We start from the raw sequence: 24,003 nt of genomic DNA, 5'->3' as shown, positions 1-24,003 counted from the left end.
GTAGCCCCCTGTGTCCAGATGGATGTAGGCTCTATTTAGCAGGTATAGATTCTAATATTGGGGTACCCCAATTTGCTCCTATACACACACTGCAGAGGGTCTTACCTGTGCAGGTCCTGCAGGACCAGTCACTCAAATTTATTCATGACATGCATTGGGTTATAGGCCAAAATGTGAAGCGGCCTAGTATGGCGCCATCATGAGGCCAATTTAAAAAGTGTCTTCCTTGGCCTACTGCGCATGCAAAGTTTGATGCCAACCGGCCCAGAGGTTTGTGAGATTAGCTGTGCATAGACGTGTATAATGTAATGGTAACTAGATTCTGCCAAGCCCCGCCCTGCCTGCTCCGGGGAATCGAATCCTGCTGCTGCCACAACCTTTCCGACGTATAATTTTTGTCTGCGGTTGAGGTGCGCCGTCTGAAGCGGAATTGAGCCACGAGAGGTACCGCTGAGCGAGCTCAGGCGAGCAAGTCACCGTGCTGAATGTTGTGAAGTCCGAAGTCCGCTTCAGCCGACTCGGAGCCGTTCGATGTCCTGATATGGACAGAATCGTAAATCATGTTCTGGGGTGAGCGTTCGGCACAACTGCCAATCAGAGTGACTACTGGCCAATCAGAGTGACTACTGGCCAATCACAGTGCGTCTTTTCCGGGACTTGTCACAATCTAGTTGTATAACAATAACGCTGCACAGACACACAGAAGGGCAGACAAGGTTGAAAACATAATCTACGGTACACGCCCCGGCCTTCCGGCCTGGCGTAGATAAAGACGGAGACAGGTATCCAATAAACAGAGAGCAGTCAGGGCATTTGGGGGGGCATTGCCCCCCCTTGCCCATGCCTGGATCCGGCCCTGACGCATGCACCAACGCACTCATGCATACACACGTACAGAGACGAGACAAACCACAAGACAGTCACAGGGGACGCTGAGCATCGTTCACACTCAATTTACGGGGTCCATTCACACTGCCTCCTTCTCAAGTACTGGCTTTGTCAGGAGTGTGAGGCAGGCTATAGCAGAAGTTTTAACTCACTTCCTTTCATATAGTAGCTATTGAAAGAATTACTATAGATATGCATTAAATATTTTAAAGGGTATAAATATAGTACAATCAAAGATAGTCTCAATTGTACCATTTGTACTTCTTGTGAGTGATAAACTGTACCTAAATACAATACTTTTATGAGAACTGTATTGTCCTTGCAAAATGTCACAGCCCACTTCAAGTAAGGCACTAGCAGTTAAGTTTGAATCGTTTAAAAATTGGGTATTTTCCTGTCCTGCCATGGAAACAGAAACTAAAGCTGTGAGCTGTAACCACCCCTGACTAAAATTAGCCCATTCTAGGCCTCTCAAAAAGGACCCAAGCTACACATCCTGTTCACACCAACATTCACAGAAAACAGTCTTGTGGTCTGTCAAAGGCAGTGAGATGGCCGACCACCACCTCTGTGAGCTGCTATGTGGCTTTTCTTTTTGTTCGCAAGGTATTGACGTGGAAACAAAGCACACACATAGGGAAGTAAAATGTTTAGCATATAAGATGCTTTAATGTCTTATGCCTGAATAAAAGGTTTTTATTTTATACTAGACTGGTGCCACTGGCCTACTTGGGAACCATACAAGTCGGGAATAATGCAAGTTGGGAATGCATCATGCCCCATTCACCCGTTGTACCCGTTGTACATATTTTCATACATCTGTTGTACCTGTCTGTCTGTCTGGGTCCCCTTTATGCCCATAAATACGGTTTAGTATATATATATATATATATATATATATATATATATATATATATATATATATATATATATGTGTGTCTAGTTTGAAGTGGTGCATGCGCACAAAATCTCTCTCTCTCTCTCTCTCTCTCTCTCTCTCTCTCTCTCTCTCTCTCTCTCTCTCTCTCTCTCTCTCTCTCTCTCTCTCTCTCTCCCCTTCTATCTTTTCTATCTTTCCCTGTTACTATTTCTTCCATAAGTGGAACATAACTTACTGTAAACAAAGAGACAACACTTCTGAGTATGGAGTGCCGTATTGTAAACTGTACCTGTAGGGACAGTTTTGTTCATATTTCAGTCATTGTTGAGGACAGCAATAAGTGCAATTATAGAGCACACTTTCAGTTCACAGTACCCCAACATTACAAGAAAAGCTTGTTTTCCACCAACAGTGTAAGAGAATACAACAAAAATTTATAATCATGACAGTAATAACGCATGAAGGCAAGTTTAGCACATTTTAACAAGGCAATTCAAAGTAGACAAAACATGAAAAGTATAAATGTAAAATTAAAACATAATCGCACTTGAATACAATTGAAAAATAGCTATTAAAGCATTAAGATATAATTGAATATCTAAATAGCAAAATATGGGCCCATCCTGGGGGAAGCGTAGCCAAAAATATCAGATCTACAAGCTCACAACGTGTCGCAACGTGATGCGTTGCGAGCTGGTAGAGCGGCTGGCGAAGAGATTTGGTGTCGGTGGTAGTAAGTGGTGGTGGTGGTAAGTACAGAGCCTACTCTGTACTTGGACCGTTTTTTTCCCAAATCTTTTTGCCAAAAATAGGTGATCTACAAGCTCATAATGCATCACATCACACAACATTTTTTTTGCAAAGGTTCCCCCAGAATATGGACAGGGTCTAAACACCACAGTGCAGTTTATTGTGATTACACAGAATTCTTTATTTTTATTTTTGGGCGGTGAAACCGCCCCTATAAGTGAGGTTTGGAAAAATGTACAAATATCCTGCGCTGTGAAACCGCCCCTATAAGTGAGGTTTGGAAATTTGTACAACTATCCTGCACCGTGATTGGCCAATCACAATCTATTCAGGACTGTGATTGGCCAGTGTCACATGACACATGTGCATAGCCCTATATAAGAAACCATAACTTGAAAAAAAACATACATTTGTTTTTTTCAAGTTATGGTTTCGTCCATCATAAAGAGTGTTTCAATAAATGTATTTATCTTTTGTACATGATTGGTTGACTCCATTCAGTATTGTGATTAGCTAGCAAGACACCGCCCACTTCACACAGGGTGTGATTTTTGGGCGGTGAAACCGCCCCTATAAGTGAGATTTGGAAAAATGTACAAATATCTTGAGCAGTGAAACCGCCCCTAAAGGTGAGGTTTGGAAATTTGTACAATTATCCTGCGCTGTGATTGGCCAATCACAATCTATTCAGGACTGTGATTGGCCAGTGTCACATGACACATGTGCATAGCCCTATATAAGCAACCATAACTTTAAAAAAAACATAAGTTTGTTTTTTTTAAGTTATGGTTTTGTCCATCATAAAGAGTGTTTCAATAAATGTATTTATCTTTTGTACATGATTGATCGACTCCATTCAGTATTGTGATTAGCTAGCAAGACACATGCTGTGATTGGCTAGTGATACATACGACGAAACTAATCTAAAACCACTGTGATGTAACACTAGTATATTACTTAGATACTGTCCATTTCGTGAGAACAGTAAAGTAGGAGTCAAAGATCACTATGGCTGAAATGAGAAAAGGGAAAACCGATATTGAGAAGAAAATAGAAAGTCTTCCTAGAAGTGGCTCTTTAAGATCAAAGCATATATCAGAAAAGGTTAAAGATGGAATTGTGACAAAGCATAGATCTGTCCAAGGTTACAGAAGAATTTCAGGCAAACCTAAGATTTCTAAGAACACAGTTACCAACATAATCCATAAATGTAAGAGACGAGACTTGGTGAGAAACGTAAAGAAGAACCCAAAAAAGGAAAAGCAAAAGGATAAAATGATAATGGTAAGATCAAAGGGTATTCCAGAAGAGCTCAAAGACAGAATTGTGGCAAAGCACAGATCTGGCCAAACTTACAAAATAATTGCCGCTGCAGTTAAGATTTCCTGGAACACAGTAGCCAAGATAATCGGTAAATGGAAGATGTTTGAGAAAAGCAAGAATGCTATCAAGAATGCAAACAATGTTATTGCCAAAAAGATTTTGTTTCAAAAGATATTTAGACTTCCCACTTCATTAATGCCAGCTACACGAGACAGACTTATTAATATTCCCATATAAGACAATGATGTAATGAACACTCTGCACACTCTTCCGAGAACTCCATCTCAGGCAGGAATAACTACCATTGATGTCAAGATGTTAAGTGGCTCTTTCAGATCAAAGCATATATATTGGTTGACTCCATTCAGTATTGTGGTTAGCTAGGAAGACACCGCCCACTTCACACAGGGTGTGATTTTTTATTTAGAGTAGCCAATTCATTTTTACCCCTTTTTCTCCCCAATTTAGTCGTTATGCCAATCAATTCCTCCCCACACATTTCTGATTACACAGAATAACTGTATTCATTCAGGGTCAAAATATGGAAGTTACAAATTACATAAATAATGAAGAACGTTCACATGTGAGGGTCACCTCCCCTTCTGTCATTCTCTCTCCCTATCACTTCCTATGATCACATGGTCATACAGTTCAAACATGCACGCACGCACGCACGCACGCACACACACACACACACACACACACACACACACACACAACAACAAGACATTCATCTCAGCCTTTATGTATTCGATTAGGTGTCCTCAGTGTTTAAGAACCATCTTCAAATAGGTCTGTTTGTTCATGGCTCATTGTGGAGAACCCTTCCTCTTTTTTTCATCATATGTTTGAGTATAATTTTCAGGTCCATAATTACTCAACACGTAGCTCAAATAACCTCAGTCAGACTCTCAAAGGCCCATACGTCTCAACCTCAGTTTAATATAGGCTTCAGAAGGTGTAAAATATGGAATTCTCTGCCATTACATCTATGGGAGTTGTCTTCTCACCAATTCAAGAAGGTTCTGAAATCGCTTCTCTTAACCACCAAATACTTTCTATATGGTCTGTCTAATGAACTTGGGTCCATTACATTTTCCCTAGATGTTTACATTTTGTGCCTTTTTTTGTTGCGATATGTTTTTGCTGTTTATTTTTTTTGTTATATTGTCCATAATGGTTTTTGTTTTGTTTAGTTGTTTTCATCAGTATGACATGTCTATTAATGTTTTATTTGTAATAGATGTGTATATTCCACATTGATGTAATTGTATCCTATAAATGTACAAATATTCCACATCTTTGTGAACAAACAAACAAACAAACCTATCTAACATGTTTAACATGGAGTTTGAAGTTCAATGTACTTCTAGGAATCAAATTAATATGAAATATCTAAATATTAGACAAAATAATGTCTAAGTAGGTGTCAGAAGTGTTTTAAAGTAAAATACCCCTTTAAGCAGAATGTTGTTTATGTTTCTGTCTGTTCTTCATTGCTAAAATTACTGCCGTTTAATTGTATACATCCTTTGGGGAAGGATAATTTATGAGCATATTTGTTTTTTCTCCCCTTACCTCTCCTGCACAATTATCCTGAATTGTATTTCTATTTAGGCAAATATCAAACCAAATCAAAGGGATACTGGGCTAGCTAAGCTAGACAGGAAGTTCATCTTTCATGTTCAAGACAGTCACATGATGCATTTTCCACTTAGTAAACGTTGATCATCAGACTAAACCTTTCATTTGAAGCAGCTTTCTGTCAAAACACAATGACTGGAAAACTGTTTGTTCTGCTTCTTCTTACAACAGTGTGTAAGTACATCTATTATTTTACTATACTGTAAGACCTGTATTTAAATAATAATATTTAATATTATCTAACACCTTTGTACACCTTATACACTGCAGTTTAGGTATATTATGAAATGACCAAAAAAAAATCCTATCAAGAAATGTTTTGACACCAGAAAGGATTTTCATTTCATAGTTGTATTATTTGTTTGTTGTATGATTTGTTTTTGTTGGTCTCAGCTTTACCCGGTAATTATTATTATTATTATTATTATTATTATTATTATTATTATTATTATTATTATTATTATTATTATTATTATTATTATTATTATTATTATTCAAACTGGCCATTCTATATTTTCTCCCCTTTTTTGTCTTTTTTCTGTCTTGGGACTGCCATTGTCCTCTGCTCTTCAGCCATGATTCGGGTTACCCAGCAGATACCTTTCAAATTTGTCCAAATCAATGAAACCATCACTTTACAATGCCCACGAAATGGAACAACGATATGGCTTAACTGGTTTAAGCAAAGTCTGGGACATGCACTCCAACTAGTTTCTTCTTCAACCTATGAAAATACAGTACTACAGGGACCGTTTAAAAACTCACGTTTCATCATGAATACAAGCACTGCTTACTCCAATCTAACCATCAAGAATATCAACAAAGATGATGAAGCAACATACTTCTGTGGAGTCGGAACAACATTTAACATTCTGAAATATGAAAAGGGCACATATTTGGTTGTAAATGGTACAGTATGTTACATTCAGTCTCCATGATAATCTTCTTCTGATATACAGTAGCACTTATCTACCATGAATTGTACTGCTGACATGACTATGAACTGTTGTGATTGCATATAGCGTATTGTATCTTGTCAGTCAAAGGTGTATTTTCATTCTAAAATCTAAATATTCTATTCACAGAACATGACCATGAGAGCTCCATCAACCAGACTTTGGTACTGGTGTCTGGGCCGGTCCCACTTGGTGACCCGGTGACCCTCCAGTGCTGGGTTCTCTCTGGGACCAGAGAAGACGGTGCCCAGTGTACTGGGGGACACAATGTGTACTGGTTCCAAAATGAGTCCCATTCTGGCATGGTTTCATCTCCCTGGAACAGGAGTAGGAAATGTGAAACAGGTTCAGGTCCACAGAGATGTGTCTACAGTCTCTACAAGGACAGTGTCCTCTCCTCTGATGCTGGGATGTACTACTGTGCTGTGGCTGCATGTGGGGAGATACTCTTTGGCAAAGGAGCTAAGCTGGAGATAAGTAGGTTATACATTTGATTTCAGCATCTTTTACAACTGTAAAAGATGTGTTTTATAGAAACGATCGCCTTCTGGCTTTTTGGTACTACAGTACACCAGTACATTTATTTATTGTATATCAGGGTTTTTTTGTCTCTATTTGCTCATTTTCTTTGACTAAAAAGAGAAACACTTCTAATTGTACAAAAATAGTTTCTTATGAGAAAATGTCACATGTTAAGTTGGCTGTTCAATAACGAAGTTTTTGTGTTAGGAAATTTCATAGAGAAGGCATGGCAGTTGTGTTGGAGGACAATATATCCGTAACTCACAGCCTGGACAATCAATATGTTTACGTATTCTGTTTGTGGTTTATATTGGTGTATGTACATTTTGTGAGCGTCTTGTGGTGCAGGACACTATAATAAAAATCTACAAAAAAACGAATACATCTATCTATCTATTAGTTAAGCAAATAATATAAAAGAAACACATTATTTAAATGTATACTGCATTTAAATAATTTACTGTGCAGTATAATATAGTATAAAGACGTTGTAGTTCCAAGTGTAGTTGGATCAGATGTGACAATTAGTGTAAATGAAAACACAGGGCTAGTGGTTGTCAAGTTTAAGCTTTAGAGTAACAAAGTGTACTGTAGTCAATTATGACTTTGTGACTGCATTTAAATGGATAGGATGCCATTTTTAATTGTATATTATTATTTTTTCTCTATGATTCCAGGTCAGAAGTTGGATCCACTTGTCATTGTACTGGGGTTACTACTGGTATGCTGTGTGATCGTGATTGTTGTTCTGATTTACACCAGGAATCAGAGTGCTTGTGAACATTGCCATGGTAAAATAGATCCATCATTATATGTTTATTATGTGTTTCTTATCACTGTGTTCCACTTGTTTTATTATTAAAACTGAGAGACACGGTTATTCAACCAAAGGCTTAAGGCCAGGAAGGGGAAATTATAGATAAGAGAAAAATAAGGATTTAACTATTTATTTCTGTATTTCATTGTTTCTATTATCCTTTTTAAATTCAGGTATTTTTTTTACCTTGAGATAAAATATCTATTTTGCAATGTACTGTACTGAATATAATGATAATAATAATAATTATATATATATCACCCATACACATTTTTTTTGTTTTTTGTTTGGATTTAGAAGGACTGACGGAGTTGACATGTTATGGTTGGGACACACTAGATAGTAATATTATTTAGTGCATTTATCAAAAAATAGAGAGCTTACCAGACCTTTCGCAGGTTTCCCGCCTTTTTTCAAAACCGGGAAGTGAGACAGGGGATCTTAGAATATAGCTAAAACCTGTTTATGCCTGATAAAATTATGTTTTTGTAGAAATCTGACGGATACAACTTTCACCCATTTTGGGCGGGAACCCCTATTTGTAACTATACCTTTCAGGACGGGAACCCCTTTTGGGGTTCCTGTTGCTATGTACAGTATATAGCAACATACATTTGTTGTAATTTTTGAATAAATATTTGAAGTTTTTCAGAAAACTTTGGTCAGGATTTAGAAGGCGTTTTTAGAATCGGCCTCAGGTCTAAATGGGTTAAAGGGCAAAAACTTTTACCAAAAAAAAATCACATTTTAAAAAAAAGTTGAAAGTAATAGTACATTCTTACACTTATGTTATCAATACACATGGTTAGGTTTTTTTAATGCCTTTAACAAAAAAAAACATAAAAAAATGTTGTGAATACTTGTCTTAGATAAGGGTGTTTTCTGGCAGAGTGCAAGTTAGATGTAAAAACAAAAAAAGGAAACCAGACCAAAACATTGTATAAATCGTTTGTAATTCATATATATAAATCCTTTGAGCTAGCTGTTGTCCTTAGTGCGTATATACAATAACCATGTATAGCTTGGTATAGTAAATCCAAAACAAATTTAAATCAAGAACTGTCACAACTGACTTTGCACTTGGACAGACAAATTTGTATTGACCATGACATTATATGAAATGACACAATATTCCTATATTAAAGTTGCAACAGATTTGTTGGTCTCATACACACACACACAAGTTCAGAAACACTGCCTTAAAAAGGTTATAGTTTTACTTGATGTTATTCTATGCTTTTACTTGTAGGAACACATAACCCTGTGTCTCATCTGGGACATGACCAGTCAGCTGTCCATCAGTCAAGCTTTGAACTGGTAAGTATTTTTTAAGTAACCAAATCCAACATACAGATTAGTAAATAGTGTTTAGCGATATGACTTTAACTGATCACATAATTGTATGGACCAAACATTAATATTCACTAAACCTCTTAGTGGCCAGTGTTTTCTATCTTGTATTGTATTGTATTTATGTAGTGTAATCTGCATGTCCTCTGATATCTAATGGCTCCACATGGGTGGATGTGTTAAAATAGAATCAAGGAGAGATCTTTTATTTCATCTCACACTCTCAAATGATAATTTGAAAATAATAATTCCATATATCTTAATATTATATGATCATAATTGAATATAATTAAAACTATAAATGCCATCTTGGAGAACTTGTTATATACATAGTGTTACAACTGAGAAGATTTTGATGTCAACCTTGATCTTATATTCAGAGACAGGAAGTAATACCCTATAGTCTGTAATGCAGCATAGCAAAAGGGGCATTGGTGAGCTGTAGTAAACTGTAGGCACCCGTCATCCTAGAGGTTTCAGTGAATTACCATCACAACACCTCCAAGACTCAACAGGGATTTCTGCCATCCAATTCTTACCAGTGATCTGACATATAATTCATCCACAATAAGTCTACCCTGACACCACTCCTCCATTTAGGTTTACACTGGATCTAATCAATGCACTGATGGGACAGTTGTTTTACAATGGCCCACCCAGCAGTTCAGAAACTCACCTACAGCTATATCAAATCAAAGGATTAATAGCTGTATGTTCTTTACAATGTGTTCTTGTTCCTGTGAGCTTTCTCTGGCATCATAGGGTTGGGGTCATCAAGGTCTTGAGTTCTGTGGTATTTGTTATGTTTCAGTCAAGAATCAATACTGCATCTGTTTTTGCTGATTCAAATGCATGACTTTAGTCACAATTCTGACTCGACTAAAGTGATATTGCGGCCACAGCCCTGATCTCTGGTACCATAATAATTTTCTCCAGGATGGTGATGATGCTGTTGAAGAAGAAGCGAACTATGCAGCATTGGATTTCCCTGCAAGAAAAGCTAAAGGAAAGAAAAAGATGAAGAAGAGAGAGTTGAACTCTGAGAGTATATACTCTGCTGTGAGAGTAGACTGGCAGTGAAACAAACGCTTCAACATCGTCATCTCATATAAGATTACATGAGCTGAGATGAGATAAGATAGTACTTTACAGTACAGCTAATCTTTATTTGGATTTAAACTTCAATATTCTATGATACTTACTTACAGTTGACTCCTGCTTCTATCTGCTAAAAATAATAAATACATAAAAAGCTGACCCCCTGTCTCTCTCCTTCTCTCTGTCAGAATATGAATATGATAACTTTCAGTGTATAAGATACTTTCTTTATAGGCTGACTACAGTCAGGTTTGGTAATCCTAATGAGAACAAACAAACATAAATTAACATAGTACATTATTTATTGTTAATTCATATAAAAGAAAACAAGACATTGTACCCCTACATGGCCATGCAGATGCGTGAAACCTTGCCCAAATTTGGAGTCATAATTACATCATAGACTGACATCATAGATGATTGATGTCACAGGCGTGCCACATGAAGTCTGAGATCCACATTGGAGCCATGCCGTTTCTACGTGGCTCCTGAGATCATCACACAACAAGCAGCACTGTCCATGGTCCTGAAGCAACAGTGGTGCTGTCCATGGCCCTGAAACATCAGTTAATCAACAGTCATACCGTATATATGTATTATTTTGGCCAATCATTCTGTTGGTTTTCATGTGGGTGGAGTTGCTGTTAGGCTTGAAAACAGGGCCAGTCTGTTGCAAATGCCAAAAAATATATTTTAACATGTATGTGTCAGGATATGAATTTCTGTACCTTGTGTTGAATTACTTGTGTGTCTTGTACATTATTTCGAAGTATTGTGTTTCTTGTCTTGTCTCTCCACCTGATTATTGTTAACTTGTCTCACCTGTGTCCTGCTTTCCCCCAACCAATCCCTGTGTTGATTATCCTTCAGTTCACCTGTGTGTTGTTAGCTCCCAGTGTATTTATACCTGACTGTTTCCATTTTATTTGTTAGATTGTCTATTCCTGTAGCTTGATTTGGAAGCCTGTTGCTTGTTCTGCTAATATATTTGTGTGAGTACTGGAGTACTGACTTCCATGTCAAGGTTTTGTCTGTCTGCCCTTGACTGTTGGTCCAACTAACTTTGAACACCCCTGACAGTATGTTTGCTGTTTGATCTCATGAAGATTAAAGGTCTGGTTCACACTTTTAGAGCATATCTGTGGTCATCATATGGACATGCCTGACAATAGATGCCATTTTTGTTGAAGAAATCAATTTTAGTGTATTTTTATATCAAAAGTCCATAAAGCCAATCTTAATTACTTCCTGTGAACGAAAAGGTGCTGCATGATGACATAGTGTAGATACACTTTCATGAATATAAATGAATCTTGATTTCGTTCACATGTGATTCCCTGCACATTCCTTCAAACACAGCTGCAATTATTACAGAGCTACTCTGTTTTGAATCTCATTCAAGATGACATCCAGACGGTGTATTACTCATTTAAAACTTGATCAGCACACTAAAATATGTATATGAAAACATTATAGGTTAGAAATAAGCCACATAGTCGCAAACCTGCTTCACTGGCCCTCTCTCTCCATTGTAAACAAACACTAGCCCTGTTGCACATGGCTGCAGTGAATCCGATTCCAACGTCCCATAGCCTGAAGGGATGGGACTTTCTGATTGGTTGAGACCAGGTTGAGACGAGGTTTCAGACTGAAACTTCAAAATAAACAAACCTGACTGTACTTTCCTAGCCTACAGTATAAAGAGTCATTTATTCTTATTTTTTAATAGATAGAGGCAAGGGTCAACTGTGCAGTTGGATTTTACAAAATATCACAATTATAAGATTACAATTTTCCATTTCAGCATAAATCAACATAAAATGGTGGATTGGAGGTGGATTGGAAAAAGATAGAAAACAAAGAAAAAAGCTATAGAAACACGACATGTACGGTAGCCTATATGGAGGCTATATGTGACTGAGTGATAATAACGATCCTTTTTCAAATACCTTGGCTGCTGTAAACATTTTAATTTCCCACCAGCGAACTAGAGCGCAATAAAGTGTAATCTAATCTAATCTTAGATGTGACCGTTGACGATGTTGCAGCATTTCACTGACGGTCATACTCTCAGAGTTCAACTCTCTCTTCATCTTTTTCTTTCCTTTAGAAGGTTTCACACACACACACACACACACACACACACACACACACACACACACACACACACACACACACACACACACACACACACACACACACACACACACACACACACACACACACACGCATGCACACATGCACACATGCACACATGCACACATACACCAGCAAACCACAAGATACAGGGGAATCTGAGCATCATTCACACTTCAAGTGAGAGGCAGGCTAGCTAGAGCAGTAGTTTTCATTTAGGCCTATTTCATTTCATCATGCATAGTAGCTAATGAAAAATGTACTATAAATATACATGACATACTTTAAACTGAGTAAAGCAAAAATAGTCATGTTTGTAGCCTACACTTTGTAGGCTATTTATTGTTATTCTCTTGTGAGTTACGTATCAAACAGGTACAACACTTTTATGAAACTGTACTTTACTAGCAAAATCCCTCAAGTAAGGCACTTGGTTTTAAATTGTTTAAAACTTAAGATGGGGTCTTTTCAAAGATTTCTGCTCAAACCACCGCTGACTAAAATTAGTCCATTCTAGGCCTCTCAAAATGCATGTGAGCTACATATCTTGTTGATACTAACATTCAGCGTAAACAGCCTTGGTGGTCTTAGCTGCGATGTGGCTTTTCTTCCATGTCAAACCATTGATACGGAAACAATACCACATTGTACGGTAGCTCTGCAGCAAGAAGACAAAAGAACACTCATACTTACATACAGTAGGGTCGACCAAGTAATATGTTTAGCATATTACATGCTGTTATGTATTATGCCTGCCCTGGAATTTGTTTTAAAATAATAATAAGGGCCCAGCACTGGACCAGGGTGCAAATACAGTCTATTGCCTCTTGGAGGCATTACTTAAACCAAAGGGAAGCTAGGCATTTTTGTGCAGTTTTAGTGTATTTTCCGCCTTGCCCTGGCCCGCTGTACTTGGACCGGCAAAGACATTTACAGTATTTAGCGTACGGAGTGTGTGTGTGTGTGTGTGTGTGTGTGTGTGTGTGTGTGTGTGTGTGTGTGTGTGTGTGTGTGTGTGTGTGTGTGCGTGTCTGTGTCTGTGTGTGTGTGTGTGTGTGTGTGTGTGTGTCTGTGTCTGTGTCTGTGTGTGTGTGTGTGTGTGTGTGTGTGTGTGTGTGTGTGTGGGACAGTATATTAGGGCTGCACACCCAGATCCATTAATTGTCTCTGGGTTCTATGTTAACAGGAAACTTAGCAAGGCACAAATACCATAAAACTGTACTTGTTTACCTATCATGAGGAAGAGTTCCTCTTCTCCAGGCGTGAGAGGGCATATGTAGTGGTGTGGCTATGGCATTGTCTGTGGATTTATTTTGTAAGTATGGTATATCCAGGACTTAAAGCATCTTTTAAACATGGTTTAGGAAGTCTAAATGAATACTATCATTTAGTATGAGAATTTGCAAATGAATATGTGACTTTTTGGAGTCAAGGAGGATGAGACAGCAGAATGACAAACCTATTTCAAGAATGACAGAGTAACAGCTGAGTGCCAGGTGATGAGTAGGGGGTGGGCTTGGCTGGAATTAGCTGACCACCAGCTGATGACAACAACAACAGTGTGGTGGGTCACAGAAAGTAACGGAGAGGGGGGTCTTGGAGCAGAGTCACAAGAAACAGCTGACACAACCAGTTGCTATGATTAGACCTGTTCAAAGTAGCATCTCTTTTTGTCTAAATCATCTATTTCATACAAGGTTGAATACATATATTTGTGGTCTTATATTGAAGCTAATAACATGTTAAACAAGGATTTCATAATATGAGCTTGTGTAAAAGTGCAGTTTAATAGATAAATGTTCTGTGTTTAAACCAAGACAGATTGTGTGACTGAGAAAAGGGCTGGTCAAGAAGCCTACTGTTTTTAGAAGCTTGTTTGTGAGTGGACAAGAAAGAGGACAGAGAGGAGGTTCTATGTGAAATGTCTGGCTGTATATATTGTGATGTTGTTGTGATTTAAGTACACTCTGTGATTGGCAATGCAGATGTCAACGTCTATGGAAATAAATACATTTCTGTGGACAAACCCTCTTTCAAACTGGATCCTTGTTCTTCTTGCACTTAGGGAATAGTTAGGGAATAGTGTTTTTTCCTGTCTGATCATGGCCAATTTACGACATAATTGGCAACCACGGGGCCCTGTGTCATCCGGGAGACGATCTCATTTTATAGTGGCATCTGTTTCTTTTGTTGACTGGGTGTAAAGATCCTGTATTTTGGTTTTTTAATGATCCGACGGAGGCTTCTCGCTGTTTCCTGTGCAATGATGTTACGGATTCCGGTTCTGACAGGTGGGGTCGGTTACATGTATGTGGCGCATTACATACATTTAAACGACAAAAATTGATTACGTGGCTTCACTTCCTAGCCTTGATGTAGTACTTTTGCTGATTATGTGATCTCTTAAATCCTGTAGGCCCTTAGGGTAGGGATGGAAGACGGGGCTCATATGGCCTTTACATTTCCTGCCTATAGTCTCGACTTTTAAAGTGTTACTATTTTTATGGAATTAAAGCAAGGACTCCGGTTATCGGTACTCGGCTCTGATCAGGCGTTTATACACCGGCTCTCTGGTTAAACACGGTGCTTTTTCTGGAGCGTCTAAAATGTCTTTTTAACGGTTGAATGATGATGATGATGATGATGATGATGATGTTGATGATAAGGGGTGTTTTATGATGTTGATGATAAGGGGTGTTTTGACTTGTTTTGATTGGCGGTGAGAAGGCGTTTTCATCTCTTTTTTTCTTGCTTTCTGGTGATGGTGGAGTAGACCTGTGGTTCTGCTGATTTTCCTGACTTCTGTGTTTCATTTTGTGGTGGCTTTTCGGCCTTCTTGGTGAACGCAACTCTTTGGTGTCATGGCTTTTCGGCTGTGTACTGCTTATCTTGAATTGTCACTTTCGTGGTAATGCTATTTCTTTTTCAAATTGGCAGTGTTGATGCTGGGTTGATTTAGATTTTGTGTTTGTGTTGTTTTGGGCTTGAGCGTTCTTCGCGTTGTGAAGCTGGTCTTGTCTTTGTTTGTTTACTGGCGGTGGTGACGCGGTAATGTTGTTTTGTGTCTTTGTTGTGTGGTTGGTAATGTCAGTTTTGGGTGTATGTGAGAGTGTGTGTACGGAGGAGGTGATGTTTGTCTCATTGTATGTTAGTCTTGTACTGAGTGTGTCTTTGTGTTGTTGAGAAGTCTGGTATTGTTATTTATAGAACACAAAATCAGCTTTAACTGATGTAATTATGTTTTCGGTTATAACAGCATGACTTGTGCTTGTAACAATTGCCTGCCTTCCAAAGGTGTTTTTGCAAAAAGTTATGTGATTATTTTGGTGTTTTAGGAGAGGTGACTGTATGTGTGTTGTTTGTTGACACGCGCGATTTTTTTCCCTGGGGGGGGGGCGCGGTCTGTGATGTGATCTGTGTCTTGGGAAGGTGATTTTGTTTTGTTTATTTTCTTTTTTACGCCTGGATGTTGAGAGTTTTTCGGTGCCGCTGTGTGCTTGGGATAGCTTGGACCCAGTGCTGTTTTTTGGGGTTGGAGGGTTTCATTTTTTTGTAGAATATGTGTTGTAAGAGGGGAGAGATGTGAAATAATTGTGTAGATATTCAATTGATGAACAGAAACATAACTATTCAAAATAATAGTCAAAATAATAGTCTAAATAATAGTGAAAGTAATATTTTTGAACTGTTAAAGTAATCTACAAAGAAGACAGTAAAAAGTGAATTTAGGAATATAATTGGAATATTATAAGCAAGGGTTAAATTTGATCGACTACAGACCTTGTTGATATTCGTGTGAAAAATATTTAATTGAATACTACTAAAGTTTTATTAGATAGAAACGATTCCGGTCTGTTTTGTGCTTATTCATGGCAGTTTTAATGGTTTGACTGGTCTGGTGTATTGTTGTGATGTGCTGTTCCTGTTGGTGTTAGATCGAGGCCTTTTTCGGGGAGATTACAAATCTGGGTGTGCACGCCTGGAACATTTCTGTTACTCTGGCCAGAAACAGAATCTTGTATTCTCTTTGGAGGGAGCTGAGGTTGACCACAGCTGGAATAGCATGGCGCGGCCATGTTTTGGATCTGTTAAATAATACTCTAGAAGTTGAGGAGCGGGGTGGTCGCGACACTTACGTTCTTTGATTGATTGACAAATTGTTTAGTTGAACTGAGCCATGAGTGATGCGCAGAGAGAGCGGATTTTAAATTAAGATTTTGGATATAATTAGAGGTTAAAAAGGAGGATTAAGCCATGTGCATTGGGGAGTTAAGAGAAGGTATCAAACTTTTTCTTTGCAGGTTTTCTTGAAAAGATACGTACTTTTCTTTGTTGCGCTTGGATGTTAGATAAAACTTTGCCTTAAATTGAGTGACAACTTGTTAACAGTTCCCGGTCTGAGTCATATCCTTTTATATATCACAAATTGAGTAATGTTCAGAGTTTCAATGGTGAGCTAAAAACTAGAGGTTACGAATGTAACCCCGGTTTTAGTAGGTTCGGAGTTTACTACTCACTATGGGATATCAGCGCCCTCAGGCGATGACACAGAGCAACACACACGCTCCCGACGCCAATACTGATTGGCTAAGGGTATGTCACGAGTCCGGAAGACCCGGGAGTATAAAGCTCCCTCGTGACGTAGGCTCTTCCTCTTAACATTCTCCTCTCTGCATGCCAAATGCGCACAGAAAGGGGTGTCTGGTGAGTAGTAAACTCCGAACCTACTAAAACCGGGGTTACATTCGTAACCTCTAGTTTTACCACGGTTCTCCGTTTACTACTCACTATGGGATTCATAAACCCCCCTTGAGGTAATGAGCCACACAACCCTGACAACCCGCACGTCCCTCAGCTCCTAGGTCACGTCCCCCCTGGACGTGACCTATGGCCCCATGGGCGCCCCCAACCCACCGGGCTGGGATGCGGTATAGATAATCAAGCTAGGCCCTGACAGACTCCAGAGTCCGCCTATTTACTAATCAGGCAGACACAAGCCTGCCTCATAACTCAATATGAGGAACAGGGCCCCATCTCCTGGGAGCCAGCCCAGCTGGTCCCACGGAAACCCCAGAGGAAGTCGAGAAATAGGGAGAAAGCCCCAAGCCTACTCCCTTCCCTCCACTGGCCTGGAGGCAGCCGCTACGCCTAGGACCGCGCGCGCCAAGGATGACGCCGCCACGTCCATGCTGTAGAAAACCGCAAAAGTCGATTGGGACGACCAATTTGCGGCTGCACAGATCTCCTGGATCGAAGCTCCCCTGTAGAGAGCCCAGGATGTAGCCATGCCTCTAGTAGAGTGAGCCCTCAGACCCTCCGGGACAGGGGCACCACTACTCACATAAGCCAACCTAATGGCATCTCGGATCCATCTAGAAAACGTTGCCTTATTGACCGCCTTCCTCTGAACCCCAAGGCCCAAAAGAGACAAAGAGCTACGTCGATGAGCGATTGGCCGCTGTCTTCTGACAATAGAGCTTCAACTCTCACTGGACAGAACAATGCAACCGCCTATCCTCCGCCGAAACGAAGGGAGGCGGATGGAAGGCTACCAACTCACCCGGATCCGGGGCCACCCCGGTCCTGGTAACGAACGTCAGGTTAGGTTTAAGCAAAACCCTCCTGTCATTGTTAAAACACTTCATGCACTCCGGACTCATCAAGAGTGCATGCATGTCACTGACCCGTTTAGCCGTAGACAGGGCCACCAAGAGGACCGTTTTGAGACTAAAGATCCTCAGATCCACAGACTCAAAAGGCTCGAACGATGGACAGCATAGTGCCTCCAGCACAACCGTCAGATCCCAGGCTGGGAACAGTGGCCTGTTACCCGGCCTGGCTCTCCTGGCGCCGCACAAAACCGGCGCACCAAGGGGTGCTGGCCCACCGTCTTGCCATCGAAACTTCGTGGCAAGCGAAATGGCCGCCCCAAAACACCTTCACTGTTGAGAAGGATAAATCCCGATCTAGCCTTCTCTGCAGAAAGTAAGAATGCTACACATCGAGGCCTGGAAAGCCACCACCACTGGTGACTGTTCCAACCCCCATCTGACCTCGTAAGCATTCCTCGTGGACACGGCCCTTGCGCCCTGGATGGTAGCCATCACGTCAGGGGGAAGGCCACACGAGCTCAAATTCACCCTCTCACGGGCCAGACCCATAGGTCTAGGTCCTGAGGGCGTCCCCCCTCCCTGCCGCAGCAAGTCCCTGCCGACAAGGAGGGCCCAAGGCACGTCGTGAAGGAGAGGAGTTATCTCCTGACCTCTACGTGTCCCATGCTGGGGCCACCAGCAACATCAACAACCCTCGGAGCCTGACCCTCCCCCACATGGGGAGGATCAGCTCTATTGGTGGGAAAGCATAAAGCAGTTCGTTCAGGAGACTCGGCACCTGGAACGCCTGAATGGACGCGAGACGTGAGTCGCATCACAGCGCCATCTCGCACGCCAAACCGTCCAACACCAGGGAGGCCAAACCTTCCTGCTTGTTGACATAGCACATGGTCGCGGTGTTGTATGTTCTGATCGAGACAGAACAACCCGGAAACCGAGCACCGAACTGTTTGAGAGCGAGGAAAACCCCGTGAGGCTGGCGTCCGTGGTGATGACCTTCTGTGATATCACAGCGCCTATACTGACCCCCTGGGACAGAAAAGCCACCTGCGACCACGATCCGAGTGTCTCCACGACACCCTGGAAACACCACCACTTGCTGAAAGCCTGAGGTGAGTGGGATCCGAAGAGCCCGCTGCCACCTCTATACAGGTCTCATGTAGAACCTGCCCAAGCGGATTAAGTGAATGACTGAAGCCATGAGACTCACCGCCTGCATGCCTAGTTTGTAAGTGACTTGACGCCCTATGCGAAAAGACCTCACACAAGCTAAGACGCTGTCTAACCTGCCCTTGGACAGCCGCGTTCTGAGCGTGTTCGAGTCCAGCGAGATCCCCCAAAAGGTGGTCCGCTGAGATGGAACCAGAACGCTCTTCTGGACGTTGATTGTGAACATAGCGACGTCAGGTGGGAGAGGGCCACGGCCGTGTGCCGTGCCACCTCCTCCTCTGAGCCAGCAATTAACCAGTCGTCGAAGTTAAGTCGACAGACCGATCCCCTGTCGCCGCAGTGGAGCTATGGCCGCATTGGTACACTGCACGAGCACTCGCAGGCTCAATGACATACCAAAGGGAAAAACGTGTACTCGTACACTCCCCTTTGTAGCCGAAGTGCAGGAATTCTCTGTGTGGAGGCCAGACTGAAACGTGGAGGCAAGCAACCTAGAGGTTGATGCCCGCCCATCAGTGCCCCTGATGTACCGTTTTGCAACAGCTTTTACGGTCGTCAACAAAGAAATGGATACTTGTTGAGGCCCTTCAGATTCAGAAAGGGCCGTACGCCCCCCCCCCCTTTTTCTCACCAGAAAAAGCTTTGAACAGAAACCCAGTCGGTTCTGATTCGTAGATATTTCTCTGGTAACGCTCATGCTCAAGAGAGAGAGAGAGAACCTTCTCTCTTAGAGTCATGGCTGCTTTTATCTTCCGCATGAGAGAGACACACTCGTCTGACATAGGAAGTAACACAAGGCATGTGGAAAACACACCAGTTCAACCACAATGTGTTGTTGTTGTTCAGGGGAGCCTGGCCAGTACAACCACAGTGTGTCACTGCCGTACTGAGCTTAACCAGTAAAACACAGTGCAACGCTGATGTACTGGGATAAACACAGATTCGGATTGCAACCCTCCCAAAAGCTGCTCACCGAGCGAGCGAGTCGGGAGGAGGCGCTGCTGTTATCAGTCCCGTGGGCAATGTGCACATTTCCACGGGGACCGATGACGTCGCCACGCGGTCCAGCGGACTCGTACTGTGGCGTCCATTAGAGACCGTTAGTGTCTGCCATGCTGTGAAACAGGCCTGTCAGGTACAAAGGGCTCATAGAGGAGGCCATCGACGCCCAGGGACCCCCTGGGACCCCTAGCGTCGTGACCTCCTGACCGGGGCTGGATTACGTGCTTGTGTATTTTAAGACATTTTTAATGTAACAAAATAAAGCACAGAGACAGTGTAAAACAACATAAAAAGTTTAACATACTCTTATGAAAACCCTTTATGTGTGTCTCAAAGCACTCAATGAACCTGAGCCTCCATCGTGGTAGTGTAGACAAAGGGCTAACTAGCTTAGTTTGTAAGCTTAGCCTGGTCTAGTCTAGCCTAGCTACAGGTCGCTTTTAGCCTTTAGCTGCTACCTGTAGCTGTTTGGCTAACCAAGAACGAAGGAGAGCTATGCCCACCGCAGCGTTGTTTAGGGGACTGGCTAAGCGCTGCACCAAAACAACACTGCTCTTTAACTGTGTCGATGTTAGTGAGGCTAGTCAGCCGCTAAGTGAAACAACATCAGCCTGACTCTATGGGCTCATAGAGGAGGCCTTCGACGCCCAGGGACCCCCTGGGACCCCTAGCGTCGTGACCTCCTGGCCGGGGCTGGATAATGTGCTTGTGTATTTTAGTACATTTTTAATGCAACAAAATAAAGCACAAAGACAGTGTAAAACAACATAAACAGTTTAACATACTCTTATGAAAACCCTTTATGTTTGTCTCAAGGCACCCAGTGAACCTGAGCCTCCATCGTGGTAGTGTAGACAAAGGGCTAACTAGCTTAGCCTGTAAGCTTAGCCCGGTCTAGTCTAGCCTAGCTACAGGTCGCCTTTAGCCTTTAGCTGCTACCTGTAGTTGTTTGGCTAACCAAGAACGAAGGAGAGCTACGGTCACCACGTGTTGTTTTAGGGGACTGTCTAAGCACTGCACCAAAACAACACTGCTCTTTAACTGTGTCGATGTTAGTGAGGCTAGTCAGCCACTAAGTGAAACAACAGCAGTCTGACTGGAGGCTATGCTAACCTAGCATACCATAGCTAGTAGTAGTCACGGTTAACTCACCAGGAGTGAAGGGACGTTGACATCCGTTTCCATGGAAACAGGTGACGTCGACACCTAACCCACAGGGCCCGTGCAAGCGTGGGGGTCACGTGACTGAGTACGGAAGCATTCCACGCTGCTCCCTTGGTGTTTACAAAGTCCGTCGCCATCTTGTCTAGGCTTCTTGGCCTGGCTAAAGGAAGCGACGGAGCCACCTCCACCGAAGGAAGCACTCTGTCGCCCTCCAGAGGCTGGCGTGACACGGTGCTTGGCAGGTTGTAAATATTGGGGTGACCTTCGACCCGCGCCGCCATCTTGCAAACCTTCCTTCCCACAGTGGGCCTCTGGCGCCCTCTGCCGGATGGATGGTAGAATTGGAAGATTTTGGCGTGACCCATGTACACTGGCGTATAGAAATAGCAATGGGTTTATTACCTTTGTCTTGTTCATATCATGCACAGTATTCATCCCAGCAGCGTTTGGAAAGTCACCAAGGGACTTTCCAAGCGCTTTGAGCTTATAAGGGGTGGTTATCAACACGGGGACCACCTAGTGATCCCTATGCATCGATGCACCCCGACAGTTGTTGAAAACAGGCAGAGAAGTATCCCATTATTGTCTATCATGCTGTGAAAGCAGGCCTGATAGGCACAATGGGCTTATAGAGGAGGGCATCGACGCCCGGGGACCCCCAGGGACCCCTAGCGTCGTGACCTCCTGACCGGGGCTGGAAGTGTGCTTGTGTATTTTGGGAAATTTTAATGGAACAGAATAAAACACGGAAACAGCATAAACAGTTCAACATACTCTTATGAAAACCCTTTATGTGTCTCAAAGCACCCGATTGTAGCCTCGTTCTTCGTGGTACAGACGCCGGCTCTGAAGAGGCTAACGAGCTGGTGTTGTCCTAGCAAGCTAAGCTAGAACAGCGCTGCTAACAACCTGTTGCTTAGTGAGGCTAGCCATTCGTTGAAACCAGCCGCCACAGGTTCGAGGATCTCTTCCTCGGTGGCTGCGGGAGGTTCTCCCCGTCCGGGGCTCGTCGTGGACACCTCCTGGGTGTCCTGGTACGACGGGAGCTCCAGGAAATCTTCCCCGTCCTCCGCCATGTCGTCATCGTGAAGAGCCATCGACTCCTCGCTGGCAGGGGGGGGGGGAGGGAGGGCCGCTGCTAGCATGCTGCGGTGGGGACAAGCCCCCATCGCAGCAGCAGCGGCGGGAGGTGGCGTCAGCGTCGTGGACGCTTGACGCTCTAGTCTTGGCATCGGCACCGGTGGGGGTCCCATGAGCCGGGGGGCCGCTCGTGCTGCCCGACTGGGGTCCCCGGTCCGGTGGCGGTGGAGGTCTCACCGTTATCTCGTCTAGTCCAGCCGACCAGGGTCCTAGCCCTGACGAGCCGAGCGTCAAGTTGAGAAACGGTTAACCTCGTGCAGTTAGGGCACGCATCTGTCTCACCCGGGTGGGTCCTGGCGCAGAACGCGTGATCGACCCCCAAGCAGTGGATGAAGACGCGGTGGGGGTCGTCTGCGGCGATGAGGGGGTCGCATTCCGCGAACCCGCAACTCCTCGGTGGTTCCATCTTGGTCCTCGGTCTGGGAAAACAACAGGCTAAAGCCTAGCCAGTAGCGTAGCCTAGTAGCTGCTAGTATTAGCCTAGCCACTGAATGAATGAATGAGCTAGTAGCTGCTAACCGGTGTTAGCAGCTAACCGGCTTTTTCAGCTAACCGGCTTTTCCAGAACAGACCAAGAATTAAGGAAAACTGAGAGGATAGGTAAATAAATAAATACTTAATAATAAGTTCCGGGAGAAAACTTATTTGCAAGGATTTTCCCGTGGGGATATAATCCTTATTCCCGCTTTGGGTTATAGTTGAAAATTTCCTTGCTTTCTTGTGTGTGAATTTCTGCGCATTCGCATGCAGAGTGGAGAAAAGAGGAAGAGCCTACGTCACGAGGGAGCTTTATACTCCCGGGTCTTCCGGACTCGTGACATACCCTTAGCCAATCAGTATTGGCGTCGGGAGCGTGTGTGTTGCTCTGTGTCATCGCCTGAGGGCGCTGATATCCCATAGTGAGTAGTAAACGGAGAACCGTGGTAAAACCTAATTCAATGGCTCACCACTGGGGCTAAAAATAAGCTGAAACTTTTTGTCCAAGGAATAGATAATATTTATAATACTTAAGCATGCAACAGGAGATCTGTGCTCATTTGTGACTTGAAATTACCACATATTTTGTTTGTTTGTCTTATCTAATCAGGAGCAGAGGGAACATTTGGTTTCATTTTGGAGATTTACGGTGAGTGCGGGGGTGTTGGTTACAATGGTGGATAAGAGTAGTTTTTGGGAACAGACCTAAAGCAGCTGGCATGTTAGAAATGTCAGTGGGTGTTTATTTTTAGCGATGGATCTTGGGGTAGGGAATTGGTTAGCAGTTCCCATGCCCGAGTGTCGAATGGTAGGAAAAGTTAGTAAGCTAGTCAATAGGTGGCAGACAGATAGGGGGGTCTGTTCCATTTGTTTAAACTGCTCTGACACCCTTGTGATGGACACCACCAGCACTGGCCATTGTAATCTGTACTTAAGTAAAATAGATTTATTAAGGAGTGTACACATTTTGAAAATATTGAGAGTAAAAGTTATTATAAAATTAGGATCCAGAGGGGAACGCTTATACAGAGATTACTATAGTAGGCCTACACATTTTGAATTATTGTCAGGACA

The 24,003-nt window shown here is 42.4% G+C and overlaps 1 protein-coding gene across 1 annotated transcript in view; it reads left to right on the top strand.

Moving 5' to 3' along the window:
• Positions 1-6,364: 6,364 nt before the first annotated feature.
• LOC308104245 (uncharacterized protein) overlaps positions 6,365-24,003 on the top strand; it is a 46,893-nt gene continuing 29,254 nt past the window's right edge. Inside the window, exons 1-4 of the mRNA XM_080454628.1 lie at positions 6,365-6,394; positions 6,571-6,918; positions 7,641-7,754; positions 9,030-9,097. Of these exons, the coding sequence (XP_080310754.1) occupies positions 6,744-6,918; positions 7,641-7,754; positions 9,030-9,097 (357 nt within the window). The 5' untranslated portion in view covers positions 6,365-6,394; positions 6,571-6,743. The remainder of the gene's footprint in view (positions 6,395-6,570; positions 6,919-7,640; positions 7,755-9,029; positions 9,098-24,003) is intronic.

Source organism: Gymnoscopelus braueri (assembly GCF_963280865.1).
Source record: "Gymnoscopelus braueri genome assembly, chromosome: 17".
In the NCBI taxonomy this organism is placed as follows: Eukaryota; Metazoa; Chordata; class Actinopteri; order Myctophiformes; family Myctophidae; genus Gymnoscopelus; species Gymnoscopelus braueri.
This window is presented reverse-complemented; position numbering and strand designations above follow the sequence as displayed.